Genomic DNA, 15648 nt, shown 5'->3' on the forward strand with positions numbered 1-15648 from the left:
TAAGAAATACTTATATTATGTACTATCGTTTTATTTTCTCTTTTGCTGGTCTATGACCGTAATAAAGTTTATTATTATTATTATTATAAGGTGTTTTATAGAAAAATCATTGAGCTCACTTGGATTACCAAACAAAGACAGCAGCCAGGAATAGAAGAGCAAAACAAACGACCCATTCCTGGATGGATTGCCATTGTCCGATGGGATGACTGCTGGTCTGGCACCCGTTTGCCAGGATGCCAGTGGTTACCTCTTTTGCAAGAGGCTGCTGTGTACGTGATCCCAGGTTTCGGGGATTATGGCTGCCCAAATCCCAGACTCTCCGCTTCGTAAGCCACACCTTTCCCGAACAGAACAAAGTTGCAGTTACAGGTAGGTAGCCGTGTTGAGTCTGCCATAGTCAAAACAAAATGAAATAAAAAATTCCATTTCAGTGTGTGTGCATGCACACAAAAGCTCATACCAAGAACTAACTTAGTTGGTCTCTAAGGTGCTACTGGAAGGAACAAAGTTGGAATGATACAAATCCACACTGGAGCGATTTTATCTGACTTTCTAAACTAGTTACAGGTGGGTAGCCGTGCTGGTCTGCCATAGTCGAAACAAAATAGAAAATTCTTTCCAGTAGCACCTTAGAGACCAACTGAGTTTGTTCTTGGTATGAGCTTCCGTGTGTATCTGAAGAAGTGTGCATGCACACGAAAGCTCATACCAAGAACAAACTCATTTGGTCTCTAAGGTGCTACTGGAAAGAATTTTCTATTTTGTTTCGACTTTCTAAAGTTTTCCTAGTGAGCCAGTACTTAGATAACATTTATCAGCAAATTGTTAATATTTGGTAATATGCAGCAGAGGCCCTTTGAAAAGAGATGTGATGCAGAAACGGTGATGGAAGTGTTTTGTGGGACATTTGCCTAAGTGATTGTGTTGATTTTGGCAGTCGGTGTGTGTATTGTGTATGATATCTGCTGGAAGGGCAACCCCCCCCCCTTATATAAATTCCTGCAACGGGTGGAAATGCAAACTGGGAACCTTCTGCTTTAGCAGAGGAGGAAGGAAAGATGCTGCAAGGTGTAGTAGGTTTGCAGCCAAAAAGGCCGCCCTCCATTTGGGGGAAAGTGGAGGGGGGGTGTGTGCAATCAAGACCCGACCCCCCTTTTCCTCCCAGCATGCTCCTCTCCTCTCCCTTTCCTTGCAGACTGGACCCAAAATGCACTCACCAGCTCCCTTGCAGATTTTTTAATTTTATTTTATTGGTTGCGGTGGGGGAGATAGAAGAAGGGATGCAGCAGATGGGGGGGGGGCAGGAAATAGATGCTTCATGGCCTCTCTAGGCATCCTGCTCTCTCTCTCTCCCTCCTTAACCCTGTGTTGGGTTACTCTCCACAGGAAAAAAGGGGGGGGAGAGGAAAAGTGGGGTAAGCTTTGCACGCTCCCCTTGGGAAAACAAAAAGAAACAGAAAAGCAAAGGGTTTTTCATTTTTTGCAGGCAGTGGGCTTGCTTTTTCCTCACGCCTCTGGTGGGCTTCCCTGCATCTAGCATAAGTGGGTTTTTCCTCTGCCTTTGCAGTCACAGAATCGCGGTTAGAATTGCAAACGGAATTTTATTGCAATGATTGCAAAAATGGGGATACATACATACATACATATATATATATATATATAGAGAGAGAGAGAGAGGAGAGAGAGCGCAGTATTTTTGCAATCATTGCAATCAAATTCCGTTTGCAATTCTAACCGCGATTCTGTGACTGCAAAGGCAGAGGAAAAACCTCGCAGTTAGAATTGTAAACAGAATTGCAATGATTGCAAAAATGGGGATATATAGATACATATATATATATAGAGAGAGAGAGAGAGCGAGCAGTATTTTTGCAATCATTGCAATTCTGTTTGCAATTCTAACTGCGAGGTTTGCAAAACCTCTTTGTTTCCTTTCCTACGGGCGAGAGAGCGAAGAAAATGGGTTAAATAAGGTGGGGGGGGAGGCGCCTGCGCTTTCCTAGACAGGCACCGAGGAAGAAGAGGAGGAGGAGGAGGAGGAGGAGGAAGCGGAGACGGGAAGGTCACTTCCTCCCCCTTTTTGGGAAAGTTGGGAGGGGTCTGGTGAGTGAAATGGGGGAACTGGGGGGGGACGTGCGGCTGGGGGGGTGCAGGAGGAAACGGCGGTCCTTTTTGGGGTCGGGGAAGGTCCTGGGGAGGGAACTGGGGCGAGAGCCAAGTTGGGGGAAGGGAAGGGAAGGGAGGTTGTCGCTGGACTCTTTTGTGGCGCAATCGCGACACGGTCGCGATCGCAGCGCAGGAGGATCTCTTTGATCTCCCACCCCCCTCTCCCCCGCACCCTCTCGGATAATAATCGCAATCGTAAACAATTCCAGGCAGGGAAAGAAAAGGTCGCCTCTCCATTGGATCCCGCTCTTCCCTCTTGCCTGATGCAATCTCTTGACTCCGCGGGGGGATGGCGGGGGGCTGTCACATCTTTTGTGGGTTTGGGGGGAGACCACCCCCAAAGCCAGAAATTGTCTGTCGGTGCATCTTTGGGGGTTGCTGCGGGCAGATCGGGGCGGGCCACGTCTCCCCCCCCCCGCCCCGTGGGATCTGGGGAACGCAAAGCAGGCCGTGGGGGGCAGGAAAGAGGTGGAAAGGGTGGGTGGGTCGGGGGTGTCACTGCCAAAGCGCCTGCGTTGCATTATTATTATTATTAATTATTATTTATTACTGCTACAGCTCTCTGCATTACATGAGGCTCTGCTTAACGCTCTGCATTGTTAATAGTATTGTTGCAATGTGCATTAGCCTGGAGAAGAGAAGGTTAAGGGGTGATATGATAGCCATGTTCAAATATATCAAAGGATGTCCTATAGAGGAGGGTGAAAGGTTGTTTTCTGCTGCTCCAGAGAAGCGGACACGGGGCAATGGATTCAAACTACAAGAAAGAAGATTCCACCTACACATTAGGAAGATCTTCCTGACAGCGAGAGCTGTTGGACAGTGGAATTTGCTGCCATGGAGTGTGGTGGAGTCTCCTTCTTTGGAGGTCTTTAAGCGGAGGCTTGACAGCCATCTGTCAGGAATGCTCTGATGGTGTTTCCTGCTTGGCAGGGGGTTGGACTGGATGGCCCTTGGGGTCTCTTCCAACTCTATGATTCTATGATTCTATGCATTATGGTTATCGCGGGCTGGAGTTGGAAAGGGACCCCCAGCGGTCATCAAGTCCAACTCCCGGCATTGGCAACTGTGCTCTGCGTCACTATGCAATGTTATGATTTATCATTCATCATAACAGCAATTAGACCGATGAATGGTTCATTACCCTGACGTCCCCTAGCGACTTAACAGGGCGTGGGGGGAATTGAGAGTGGCTGGGGAGACCCAGCCAGATGGGCGGGGTACAAATAAATTATTATTATTATTATTATTATTATTATTATTATTATTATTATTATTATTAACTGCCAGCGTCAGACCTACTGGGCCATCTAGCTCAGTTGTGTTTGCACGGACTGGCAGCAGCGGCTTTCTGGAGTTTCAAGTAAAGGTGTTCCCCCCCCCCCCCGCCGCCCCAACTGGAGATGCTGCCCAGGGGTTGAATCCCGGGACCTAATGCATGCAAAGTACACGCTTTGTCGCCAACCTGTGGCCTTTCAAATTGCTATGAGATACGCCTCCCATTTTTCATGGCCGTTGGCTGCTGGATCGGGCCAAAGGTGGGGGTGGTCATAGTCCAAAATCCTGTCCTCACAGTGGCCAAACTTGTGAGTCCCAGGAATGTGTATTGCAAACCACATTTATTTATTTTTAATTTATAGTGGTTGGCATTTTACAAAAAAATAAATAAATAAAAATAAACTGGTGTTATTCAGAGGCATACTAGCTCTGACAGTGCAGCAGCCAGTAACACACGGTTGCAAAGTACTGGCTCCCCGTCTTCTTAAGGGTTAAGGGGTGATATGATAGCCATGTTCAAATATAGAAAAGGATGTCATATAGAGGAGGGAGAAAGGTTGTTTTCTGCTGCTCCAGAGAAGCGGACACGGGGCAATGGATTCAAACTACAAGAAAGAAGATTCCACCTAAACATTAGGAAGAACTTCCTGACAGTGAGAGCTGTTCGACAGTGGAATTTGCTGCCCAGGAGTGTGGTGGAGTCTCCTTCTTTGGAGGTCTTTAAGCAGAGGCTTGACAGCCACCTGTCAGGAATGCTTTGATGGTGTTTCCTGCTTGGCAGGGGGTTGGACTGGATGGCCCTTGGGGTCTTTTCCAACTCTATGATTCTATGATTCTTCTGGCCTGAATTCATAGTGTTTGGTGGCAAGTCAGAAAGCCCTGAATGGTTGGTTCTCCCTCCGCTATTACAGGCAGAATACCTCTGGAAAAACCCAGTTCCTGGGACTCTGAATAGGGCACCCTCCCTTATTCTTAACACAGCTTTTGCCACTGTGAGAGCAGGATGCTTGGCTGGGTGAGCCTCTGTTTGGGCAGAGCCAGCTGCTTCAGGATTCTGCTGATATATTACAAAACCCTAGAACTGTAGACTTGGAAGGGACCCAAGGGTCATCTAGCCCAACCCGCTGCGATGCAGGAATCTCAGCTAAAGCCTCCAGGACAGATGGCCACCCAACCTCTGCTTAAAAACCGCTAGTGTTCTTCATGTACATCGGATGAAATATGCATCATGTGTTTTGTTGCACTTAGGAAATGTCAACCCATTTTAGTCAGTCATGGGTCTGGCTTAATTCAACATTTCCCCCTCAGCGTCTTCCCTCCAAAACTTCTCCTCAGAGCACAGTGGTGAGGCATAAGGGGCCCCCGCTTCCTGATTGGCTCACTTTCCTCTCAGGGCTCCACCCCATTGGCTGTCTCTTGCGCCTGTCTCATTATTAGACCAAATGAGGGTCCTTGGAGGGAACATTCTCTTCAGACCACAGAGGAGGCCGGGGCCTTAGGGGCCCTGCTTCCTGATTGGTTCGCTCTCCCCTCAGCGCTCCATCTGGTTGGCTCTCTCCCATGCCCGTCTCATTAGACCAGCTTTTCCTGCTGTTTCATCTCCCAATACAGAGCCAGGGCATCCCAACTGTCATTCCCTCAATAAAATAAAACTGACATTTTCACCAACCGTACACCCAAAACAAAACAGCTCCAGAGCACCCATTTTTCCTTTCACTGCTTTATTATTATTATTATATTATTATTATTATTATTATTATATTATTCTATACTATACTATACTATACATACTATACAATATTATTATTATTATATTACCCCGCAAATCTGGCTGGGTTTCCCGAGTCACTCTGGGTGGCTTCCAACCAATATAAAAGCATAATAAAACACCAAACATTAAAAACCTCTCTGTACAGGGCTGCTTTCAGATGTCTTCTAAAAATTGTGTCGTTCTTTATCTCCTTGTCAGACAACGTAGAAGGTAGCCAGATTTGTTGAGAGGGCCATGAAATTGAGGGCTGCCAGCTGAATAACAGTGCCCCCTCATAATTAAGATCTCATTTATTCTTGTTTTAATTGTGCCGAATCCCGATTCAGCTCATTTTATTGGTTATATACGGTTTTTTATCAGTATCTGTAATATGTGTCTTTCTGATGCAATGGCCTGTGGGCTATGCAAATAAATAAAGTTTGTTGTTGTTGTTATCTCCTTGTCATCTGGTGGGAGGGCGTTCCACAGGGAGGGCACCACCACCAAGAAGGCCCTGTCCCTGGTTCCCTGTAACCCAGTGAGAGAACCAGCAAAAAACCTCCATGTCCGGGCTGAACAATAGGGGTGGAGACGATCCTTCAGGAATACTGGGCTGAGGCAGTTTAGGGCTTTCAAGGTCAGCACCAACACTTTGAATTGTGCTCGGAAACGTACTGGGAGCCAATGTAGGTCTTTCAGGTATTATATGGTCCCAACGGCCACTCCCAGTCACCAGTCTAGCTGCCACATTCTGGATTAATTGTAGTTTCCACATAGAGTGCATTGCAGTAGTCGAAGCGGGGGATAGCTAGAACATGTACCACTCTGGCGAGACAGTCCGCGGGCAGGTAGGGTCTCAGTTGGCATACCAGATTGAGCCTGAAGACACTTGGATCTGGACTGCTTGCACATTTTTGGTTGCAGGATACTGGCTTAGATGGATATCAGGTGTGATCCAGCAGCTTGTTGTTGTTGTTGTTCAGTCGTTCAGTCGTGTCCGACTCTTCGTGACCCCATGGACCAGAGCACGCCAGGCACCCCTATCCTCCGCTGCCTCTCGCAATTTGGCCAAACTCATGCCAGTCGCTTCGAGAACACTGTCCAACCATCTCATCCTCTGTCGTCCCCTTCTCCTTGTGCCCTCCATCTTTCCCAACATCAGGGTCTTTTCCAGGGAGTCTTCTCTTCTCATGAGGTGGCCAAAGTACTGGAGCCTCAACTTCAGGATCTGTCCTTCTAGTGAGCACTCAGGGCTGATTTCCTTCAGAATGGATAGGTTTGATCTTCTTGCAGTCTATGGGACTCTCAAGAGTCTCCTCCAGCACCATAATTCAAAAGCATCAATTCTTCAGCGATCAGCCTTCTTGATGGTCCAGCTCTCACTTCCGTACATTACTACTGGGAAAACCATAGCTTTAACTATACGGACCTTTGTCGGCAGGGTGATGTCTTTGCTTTTTAAGATGCTGTCTAGGTTTGTCATTGCTTTTCCCCGAAGCAGGCGTCTTCTAATTTCGTGACTGCTGTCACCAGCAGCTACACTCTTCTTAAGTTCTTCCTGGGGAACCTGCTCTCATGAACAACATCCTCCTTGTTTTTACAGGCTCGCCAGGGAAGCCTCGGCTGCAGAGGGTGCCAGTTGCTGTGACGGAAGCAGAAGCCTTTTGTGGCCGGGATCTCTGAGCATTGGTGTGGAGCGATCCAGCAGACTCTCATCTGTGAGACCAGAGCAACAGTTGAGTGGGGGGAGGCTGTAGGATCTTTCCCTGCCCCGCTGCCTTCCTCTGTCACAGGGGCAGGAGGGAGGGAGGTTGATGGTGGGCGGGATGAAAGAGGACCAGGAGATATCTGGAGGTCACTGTCTGGCAAAGGGGTTCTGCTTAGAGATTCCAGCTTTGCATGCGTGAGCCGGTCTTCAGTTTTCTGTGCCGGGAGCGAGGATGGCATCCATAGCTCAGTTGGCAGAGCACGTGGTTTGTATGCAGAAAAGCCCCTCCCTAGGATCACTCGCCAAAGCGTCCCATTAAATGGGTGCCATTTAGAAGAGCTGGAAGAAGCCAGTTGGAGGAGAGGTTTTTCCTGGGCTCTTTCTGGGTCAGTAGGCGGAGGGGCAATGAACACGGTACATCCCATCAAGCCAATTTGGAAGGGGGTTTAGGATCTGTAAGGTTCGCGTGATGGTGCTTTACGAGAACCGTAACAATAAATCTATCTTTATTTCATAATACGTACACATTGCTTTATTGAAAGGGGGGGAAAGCCTCAAGGCATTTTACAAAAATAATAAACCGGAGGAAACAACAGACAGGTCTTTGTGCAGAAATGGGAGAGATATAGAGCGTATCTACAAGGCATTAATAATGGTATAAATTCTGTGGCGGCCTTTGAGTGACCCTGGAGGTAAAATAACTGTATGACACAAACTGAGGCTGTATCCGGGTTTTTAGAATGTTTTGCAAATAATATAAAGGATAAAAGAAAAACATTAAGTACTTTCGCAAGCAGGAAAGGAATGCTCATCGGAAAAGATAGGAAGTCTATAATTTATTAATTTTTAATTTATTTTATTATTTGTATTATTATTATATTAATTTTGCGACAATACATCAAAAAGTAAATTGGAAATGTGCTGTACAGACTATCTGTGAGGTGATAAAAGAGAATGAATTATATGAAAGACGAAAAAGGATATGAAGTTTTTGGTTTTAAACATTTTATTAGTTTATGGAACAGAAAGGTAATTTGTAAATTATGCAAATGACAGTACATTGGATGCTTATAATAATGATAATAAAGGATTTTGCATTAATAATAATAATAATAATAATAATAATATAATAAACCAGTAAAATCATCAATAAATTACGATAAATATCAATAACAATAAAACTAAAAAGCAGTTAAAAACAAACTTTTGTAAAGCTTTCGAAAAGAATTAAATGGGAAACTGAGAACAGATTAAAATACATGTCAGCGTCCTCTGGCTTTTGGGTTTCTCTTTTCTTTTTCCTTTCCTTCAGATCAGAGAGAGGCATCCGTTGAATTGCCCGGAAACTCGTCGACTTTGTGAGGCAGAGAAGGAGCAAGGATGAAAGTGAAGCTGGAGCAAGGAAGTCCTTTGGAGTCATACGGGGCTCCGCTTGAGCACGAAGAGAAGTTCCGCGTGGAAAGCCAAGCGGGCGAAGAATCTGGGAAAGGGGCGGGAAGAGACCCTCACGCCTTGGAGCCCAGGGGCAGCAGGGAATTCTGGGTAGGAAGCGTGCAGGAGATCCTGGGCGGGGACACAGTCCGCTCAAAGGGACCATGCCAGCGTTTCAAGAATCTCCGCTACCAGGAGGCCGAGGGCCCCCGCGAGGTCTGCAGCCGACTCCACGACCTTTGCCGTCTGTGGCTGAAGCCGGAAAGGCACACCAAAGCCCAGATGCTGGACCTGGTGATCCTGGAGCAGTTCTTGGCTGTCCTCCCCCCGGAGATGGAGAGCTGGGTCAGGGATTGCGGAGCGGAGACCAGCTCCCAGGCGGTGGCCCTGGCAGAAGGCTTCCTCCTGAGCCAGGCGGAAGGGAAGAAGCAGGAGGAGGAACAGGTGAGTATTTCATCCTGATCTCGGAGTTGAAAATACTGGCTTTGCTCGCCAGCCCTCCTGATTCCCGCTCTCCAAACCTCCTGCACAAACCTCACTAACGGCCAGGGCTGGATTACTAAATAGGTAGAGTTGGCACCGGCCTATGGCTCCCACGACTCCCTTGACTCAGAAACCTACATTATTGGGGGGGGGAGCAAGATTTTTACTTCCCAGGGTTTAATCCGGCATTGCCAGACATCATCGTCATCACCATAATAATTTTTTATTTGTATCCCGCCCATCCGGCTGGGTTCCCCCAGCCATTCTGGGCAGCTCCCAACAGAATATTTAAAACACAATAAAACATCAAACATTAAAAATAATAATAATAATATTTCTTATTTGTACCCCGCCCATCTGGCTGGATTTCCCCAGCCACTCTGGGCGGCTTCCAACAGAAATCAAATACAAAAATATCACACATTAAAAACTTCCCTAAACATCCCCACGCCCTCTAATCTCTTCACTCACCAGCACTTCCCGCCCCACTATAAAATTGTTTTATTTTCATTTCTTCATTTCAACCACTTTTATTGGTGGTTCCCAAACTTATCGCCCCCGCCACCATTATGTTGTTTGTTGTTCAGTCGTTCAGTCGTGTCCGACTCTTCGTGACCCCATGGACCAGAGCACGCCAGGCACGCCTATCCTTCACTGCCTCTCGCAGTTTGGCCAAACTCATGTTAGTAGCTTCAAGAACACTGTCCAACCATCTCATCCTCTGTCGTCCCCTTCTCCTTGTGCCCTCCATCTTTCCCAACATCAGGGTCTTTTCTAGGGAGTCTTCTCTTCTCATGAGGTGGCCAAAGTACTGGAGCCTCAACTTCAGGATCTGTCCTTCCAGTGAGCACTCAGGGCTGATTTCCTTGAGAATGGATAGGATTGATCTTCTTGCAGTCCATGGGACTCTCAAGAGTCTCCTCCAGCACCATATTTCAAAAGCATCAATTCTTCGGCGATCAGCCTTCTTGATGGTCCAGCTCTCACTTCCATACATTACTACTGGCCACCATACACACCTTATTTCTATAACCGCACACCCAGTGCGCCCCCTCCCCATAAAAAGCATTATTTAGTGTAGTGGTTTGCAGAGCCCGCCAGTGGAGATAGTAACACAATAAATTAATTGGGCAATAAAATTCAAAGCGATTCAAACCCTCTGCAATGGCAGGATCGCAGCTTAGAAAGACCTCGCCTCCTCCACGCGCCTGAAACATTGCAGAGCCAACACATTTCCCCCGTGTATTACGCGCCCCCATGCATAAGACGCCTCCTATTTTGGGGGACTCCAAATTCAGCTTTGTTGAGCAGTTTTTTTACGGGAAGATAGCTCAACGCTGCGTCGATAAATACACCTATCCTCACGCCAGCAGAAGCAGGCAATCTCCAGCACTACAGCCAATCAACACGAGCCCTTGCCGCAGCCAGCAATAGCACGCCTTATAGCCGCCGACAATTTCCGGCTCGCGGCAGCAGTCACTCCCACGTCTCCCCTTTGCACTATCCGCGTATAAGATGCCCCCCAATTTTTCAGATGCTTATATATATATTTAAAAAGATCTAGTCTTTTATATGGAAAGGTATGGTACTGTGGACCCTCGGGTTACGTACCACTCTGGATACGTGATCTTCAGGTTGCGAAAGTGGCAAACCCGGAAGAAGAAGAAGAGGAGTTTGGATTTGATACCCCGCTTTTCACTACCCGAAGGAGTCTCAAAGCGGCTCACATTCTCCTTTCCCTTCCTCCCCCACAACAAACACTCTGTGAGGTGAGTGGGGCTGAGAGACTTCAGAGAAGTGTGACTAGCCCAAGGTCACCCAGCAGCTGCATGTGGAGGAGCGGAGATGCGAACCCGGTTCACCAGATTACGAGTCTACCGCTCTTAACCACTACACCACACTGGAAGTGTATTCTTCTGGGTTTCGCCTCTCACGCATGCTCAGAAGCGCTCTATCACGTGCGCTCAGAAGCGGCGCCTCTGGTTACGGATTTTCCGGGGTGTGCACGGACCCCCGAAATGAATTATATTCATAACCAGAGGGTCCACTGTACTTCCAATCACTGTGGGCAATGCACTGGAGGAGTACAAATTTTCACACTCTTCTTGGGCTCGCATGTTAATAGGGAATTTTTCTTCCTATGCAAGGTTCCTGTGTCCTTTGAGGAAGTTCCTGTGCCTTTCACTAAGGAAGAGGAGGAGGAATGGGCTCTGCTGGACCCAGGCCAAAACGCCCTCCCCAGGGAAGTCTTGGTGGAGGACTTTGGGAATCTAGCCTCGCTAGGTAAGTTTTGCTCTGAGTTGTTAATATTATATATATATATGTATATATCAATAACAATAGCTTAAGGGTCCCAGGGCCCAAAAGAAGCCAGATTATCCTCCACAGGGGCCAGGGCTTTTTCAGTGTTGGCTCCAACTTGGTGGAATACTCTGTCCCACGAGACTAGGACCCTGCGGGACCTGACCTCCTTCCGCAGGGCCTTTAATCTAGCCTGATCCCCTATTCCTTCTCCCCCTTCCCTTTTTTCTGAAGAAACCCTTCTGGGTCCCCACACTAAAATTCCTTCCTGGTCTCCCTACTGGCCTAGCATGACTAACCTGGCCAGTTAGCTCTGGTGATCCCATTGATGTTAGTTTTTAGCTGTTTTTTAAGTTGTTTTAATCATTGTCTTATATTTGTTGTTAGCCGCCCTGAGCCCGGTTTTTGGATTGGGAAGTGCGGGGTAGAAATAAAAAATTATTATTATAAACATTTTCCAACCTTCTTTAAACGTATGTGCTTCTTGTTCTCTTATTCTATATGTTAAATCTGCAAGCTGCACATATTCCATCTGTCAGGAAACCCCCCTCCCCACTGGAGGGAACATCCCAGGAACGTTTGCAGTACAGGGAACCCACCCCGTTGTTCACCAGCTCGTCATCCCCCTCCTCAGAAGGAAGTGACCATTCCTCCAGTGGGGAGGGGGAGTTGGAAGCAGGAAGTCGGTGCAGGGGCTCTGAAGGGATCGCAGAGCCTGAGCACCAAGGGGGAGGCGGGGAACAGGGACAGTTTCCCGTGCCCCGAGTTTGCAGACAGGAAAGACGTGGAAGGGGGAGACGAGGGTTCAGGATCCCATGCCTCTTTTGCTGGACAAAGAACCGGAAGGGTTCATTCCCGGACTCTGCAGAGGGATGAGATGGACGTTTGCACTTTTGCTCCACTGTAAATATCTGCACGATAAAGAACTTAGTTTTTAGAAGTTCCGCGTTTGGCTGATTTCTCATGAGCAACCACTGAACGTCCTTACACCATCAATTTGCCATTCTTCTTTAGTTAGGACTTCGCTCGTTTTCCATCTTTGGGCTAACAAAACACAGGCATACATAGTCTTTTTTGACACCTGGGAATTTCTGTCTGAATTATCTTGCTCTCTATTGCAAGTGAGGGGCTGCTATTGAGCCTCTGTGGACCTGCTGCATGATCTTCTGGCCTGTCAGGATTTTGGAATGTCTTCACAAGTAGGAAAAATCTGTACTTGGTGGTCCTCAGCCAGAGCTGAATGTTCCCAATGAACAGGTGGCTTTCAAGTTGAGGTTTTCATTCCTTGTGCTGAGATGTTACTGACGGGCCACCCATGGGTTCCAGGACATAAGGAGAGCCGACATGGATCAGGCCAATGGCCCATCTAGTCCAGAATCCTGTTCTTGCAGTGGCCAAGCACATGCCTGTGGGAAACCCACAAGCAAGATTTGAGGAGGAGGTTTTGCTCCTGTCATTTCCAGCAACTAGTATTCAGAAGCCCAGGGACGCGGGTGGCGCTGTGGTCTAAACCACAGAGCCTCTTGGGCTCGCTGATCGGAAGGTCAGCGGTTCGAATCCCCAGGACGGGGCGAGCTCCTGTTGCTCTGTCCTAACTTCTGCCAACCTAGCAGTTCAAAAGCATGCCAGTGCAAGTAGATAAATAGGTATCACTGTGGTGGGAAGGTAAACGGCGTTTCTGTGTGCTCTGGCACTCGTCACAGTCCTCCGCGCACCAGTAGTGGTTTAGTCCTGCTGGCCACATGACCCGGAAAACTGTCTGTGGACAAATACCGGCTCCCTCTACCTGAAAGTGAGATGAGCGCTGCACCCCATAGTCGCCTTTGACTGGACTTAACTGTCCAGGGGTCCTTTACCTTTACCTTTATTCAGAAGCATTGCTGCCTCTGACTGTGGAGGGAGCACATATTATTATTATTATTATTATATTATTATTATTATTATTATTGCCACAAATTATTAAATCATATACAGTCCTTCATCAAGAGACCAGTTTGAAGATGGTATTTAACACCAGTTAGATCAAATCAAATAAACAAGGAATTTTCAGAGTTATGTTTTAGGGGACGCCAGGAAACAGGGAATTATGTTCACATGTGGTAGGGTGTAAATATGCACAATTCTTTATGGCAAAGGGTGTTTAAGGAGATAACAGAAATCACTGGGTTAAAGCTGACCGAAAGACCAGAGTAGCATTATTATCAATTTACGATGGGGTGGACGTTACGCAGGCTATCAAGGCCTTGCTCACAAAATTTATGACAGCTGCACGAGTTGATAGCTAGGAAGTGGAAGGGGCAAGCAGAATGTAAAATGGAAGAATGGTATAAAGAGGTGTAGGATATAGCTATTAATGTGTAAATTAATATGTGACATTAAGGTAAGACGGGGAATACGCAGCAGAAATGATTCTGAGGAGATATGGAGGGTTTGTAGAATTTGTGTTAAAACGGAAAGGGGTCAAACCATCGCAAGAGGTGTTGAAATTTTGGGAGGTTGGATGGTTACAATGGAATGGTCTCAGTGGTGGGGTACATATTTTATTCTTATTTATTTAGGATTATTACTTTGTCATAATAATAATAATAATAATAATAATAATATATAGACCACAGGGAGGTTTACAACATAGCGCTTGAGGGTAGTAATTCTCCAAAGGAATTGCACTCCAAAGGAATCCAGCAGGAAAACACTTGTAAGATTTTGAGTGCTCTTATGGAAGCAGAAACCAATTTGAATGGGGATTTTGTCCACATTGCTGCCTGGTCTTCCTCATCTTTTTTCCAACCTAGCGGTTCTTGCGAAGTCTTTGGCAGGGCCAAAGAAGTAGAACCACACATGTATTAATTTGCCACACCACGGGTCGGACACAAAGGTTCCTTCTCGCCTGTTTTCTTGACTCTCTTTCTTTTCCAACAGGTGGATGGCCCAGTAAGAACAACAACAACAGACCCTGCGAGAGAAGCAAGCTTCAAGAAATGGAAGAGAACTTCAGACATCCTGAGGGACCGACAGAACAGGAGGAGAACCAGATGGAGAAGTGGCTGGATGAACCAGTCGCTTCCCAGGGTGAAAATTTTCGTGAAATCGTGGTTCAGCCAGAAAAATCAAGAGGAGCAAGAAGGAGTGCCTGCCCGGCGCTTGTGAAAAACGCCAGCCACAAATCGGACGTTAACGGCCACTGGAAAGTTCACACGGAAGAGAAGCCGTACAAATGCATGGAGTGTGGAAAGAACTTCAGCCAGAGCACTCTCCTTAGGTTGCATCAGAGAATCCACACAGGGGACAAGCCCTACAGCTGCTCCGAGTGCGGCAAGAGATTTTATGACCGGTCTCATCTTAACAGCCACAAAAGAACCCACACGGGGAGAAGCCGTATAAGTGCCTGGAGTGCGGGAAGAACTTCAGCCACAAGGTCAACCTTACCTCCCACCAGAGGATCCACACGGGAGAGAAACCTTACAACTGCTCGGACTGCGGGAAGAGCTTTTGCGACAAGCAGAACCTCATCAGACACCAAAGAATCCACACGGGAGAGAAGCCGTATAAGTGCCAGGAGTGTGGGCAGAACTTCAGGCAGAGGGCGACCCTCACTTCGCACCAGAGAGTCCACACCGGGGAGAGACCCTACCAGTGCTTGGATTGCGGGAAGTGCTTTTTCAGGAAAGCGGAACTGAACAGACACCAGAGGATTCACAGAGGAGAAGAAAGGCCCGTCATCTCTTGGAGCGTCGAAATGGCTTCAGACGGGGTGTCGATTTTATGTCCCATCAGAGAACTGGCACAGGAAAACCAGCCTATAACGCCCGTGATTAAACAAGAACAGTATTGCTAGAATAAGAGCCCCGACTCGTCTTCAAAATAATTTGCATGAGAGACACACAAACACACACTTCCCCCCTCTCCCCCAATAAATGTTTGGGAGTGTGGAAAGAGCTTCAGCTAGAGCAGAACATACAATGTACAGTATGCATACTGAGATCTCTGTGAGGAAACAAACTTTTAATGCAGATCATCCCTGAGGCTGATGGACCAGGCTCCATTCACGAGCAAAGAGCTAGCGTCCTATTCCTCGGCTTCCAGTGTGTAAATCTCTCATGTGCCTTACTGAGTCCTGTCATCACTTGCGAAAGCTGACTATTCAGCCTGCTTCCTTTGTGCCTATTTTCCTATTAAATATACACATTTGACGCAAAAAACAACTCCTGTCCATTGAACTGTAGTTCCTTCTGTGCTCTGCCTCTCGGAGCGATGCGTATTAAGACACATTTCGCTAACTGAGAGTTGTCGTGCTTTTTGTAGCTGGAATGGTGGACTTAAATGATCGTAGAATTACCTGAAGAAGGTAATTCTGTATCTGAAGAAGTGTGCATGCACACGAAAGCTCATACCAGGAACAAACTCAGTTGGTCTCTAAGGTGCTACTAGAAAGAATTTTCGATTTTGTTTTGTAGAATTACCGTATTTTTCGCTCCATAAGACACACTTTTTTCCTCCTAAAAAGGGGAAATATCTGTGCGTCTTATGG

The 15648-nt window shown here is 47.1% G+C and overlaps 1 protein-coding gene across 1 annotated transcript; it reads left to right on the plus strand.

The window, feature by feature from the left end:
* Nucleotides 1–2013: 2013 nt before the first annotated feature.
* On the plus strand, nucleotides 2014–15319 carry LOC117042217 (zinc finger and SCAN domain-containing protein 31-like). Its single transcript, XM_033141746.1, is given in 6 exon segments — nucleotides 2014–2106; nucleotides 6801–6932; nucleotides 8218–8780; nucleotides 10967–11104; nucleotides 14039–14480; nucleotides 14483–15319. Coding segments are annotated over 4 exon segments (1548 nt in total). The 5' UTR covers nucleotides 2014–2106; nucleotides 6801–6932; nucleotides 8218–8285; the 3' UTR covers nucleotides 14956–15319.
* The last annotated feature ends 329 nt before the right edge of the window (nucleotides 15320–15648 follow it).

This window comes from Lacerta agilis, chromosome 2 (genome assembly GCF_009819535.1).
Source record: "Lacerta agilis isolate rLacAgi1 chromosome 2, rLacAgi1.pri, whole genome shotgun sequence".
NCBI classification, from domain to species: domain Eukaryota; kingdom Metazoa; phylum Chordata; class Lepidosauria; order Squamata; family Lacertidae; genus Lacerta; species Lacerta agilis.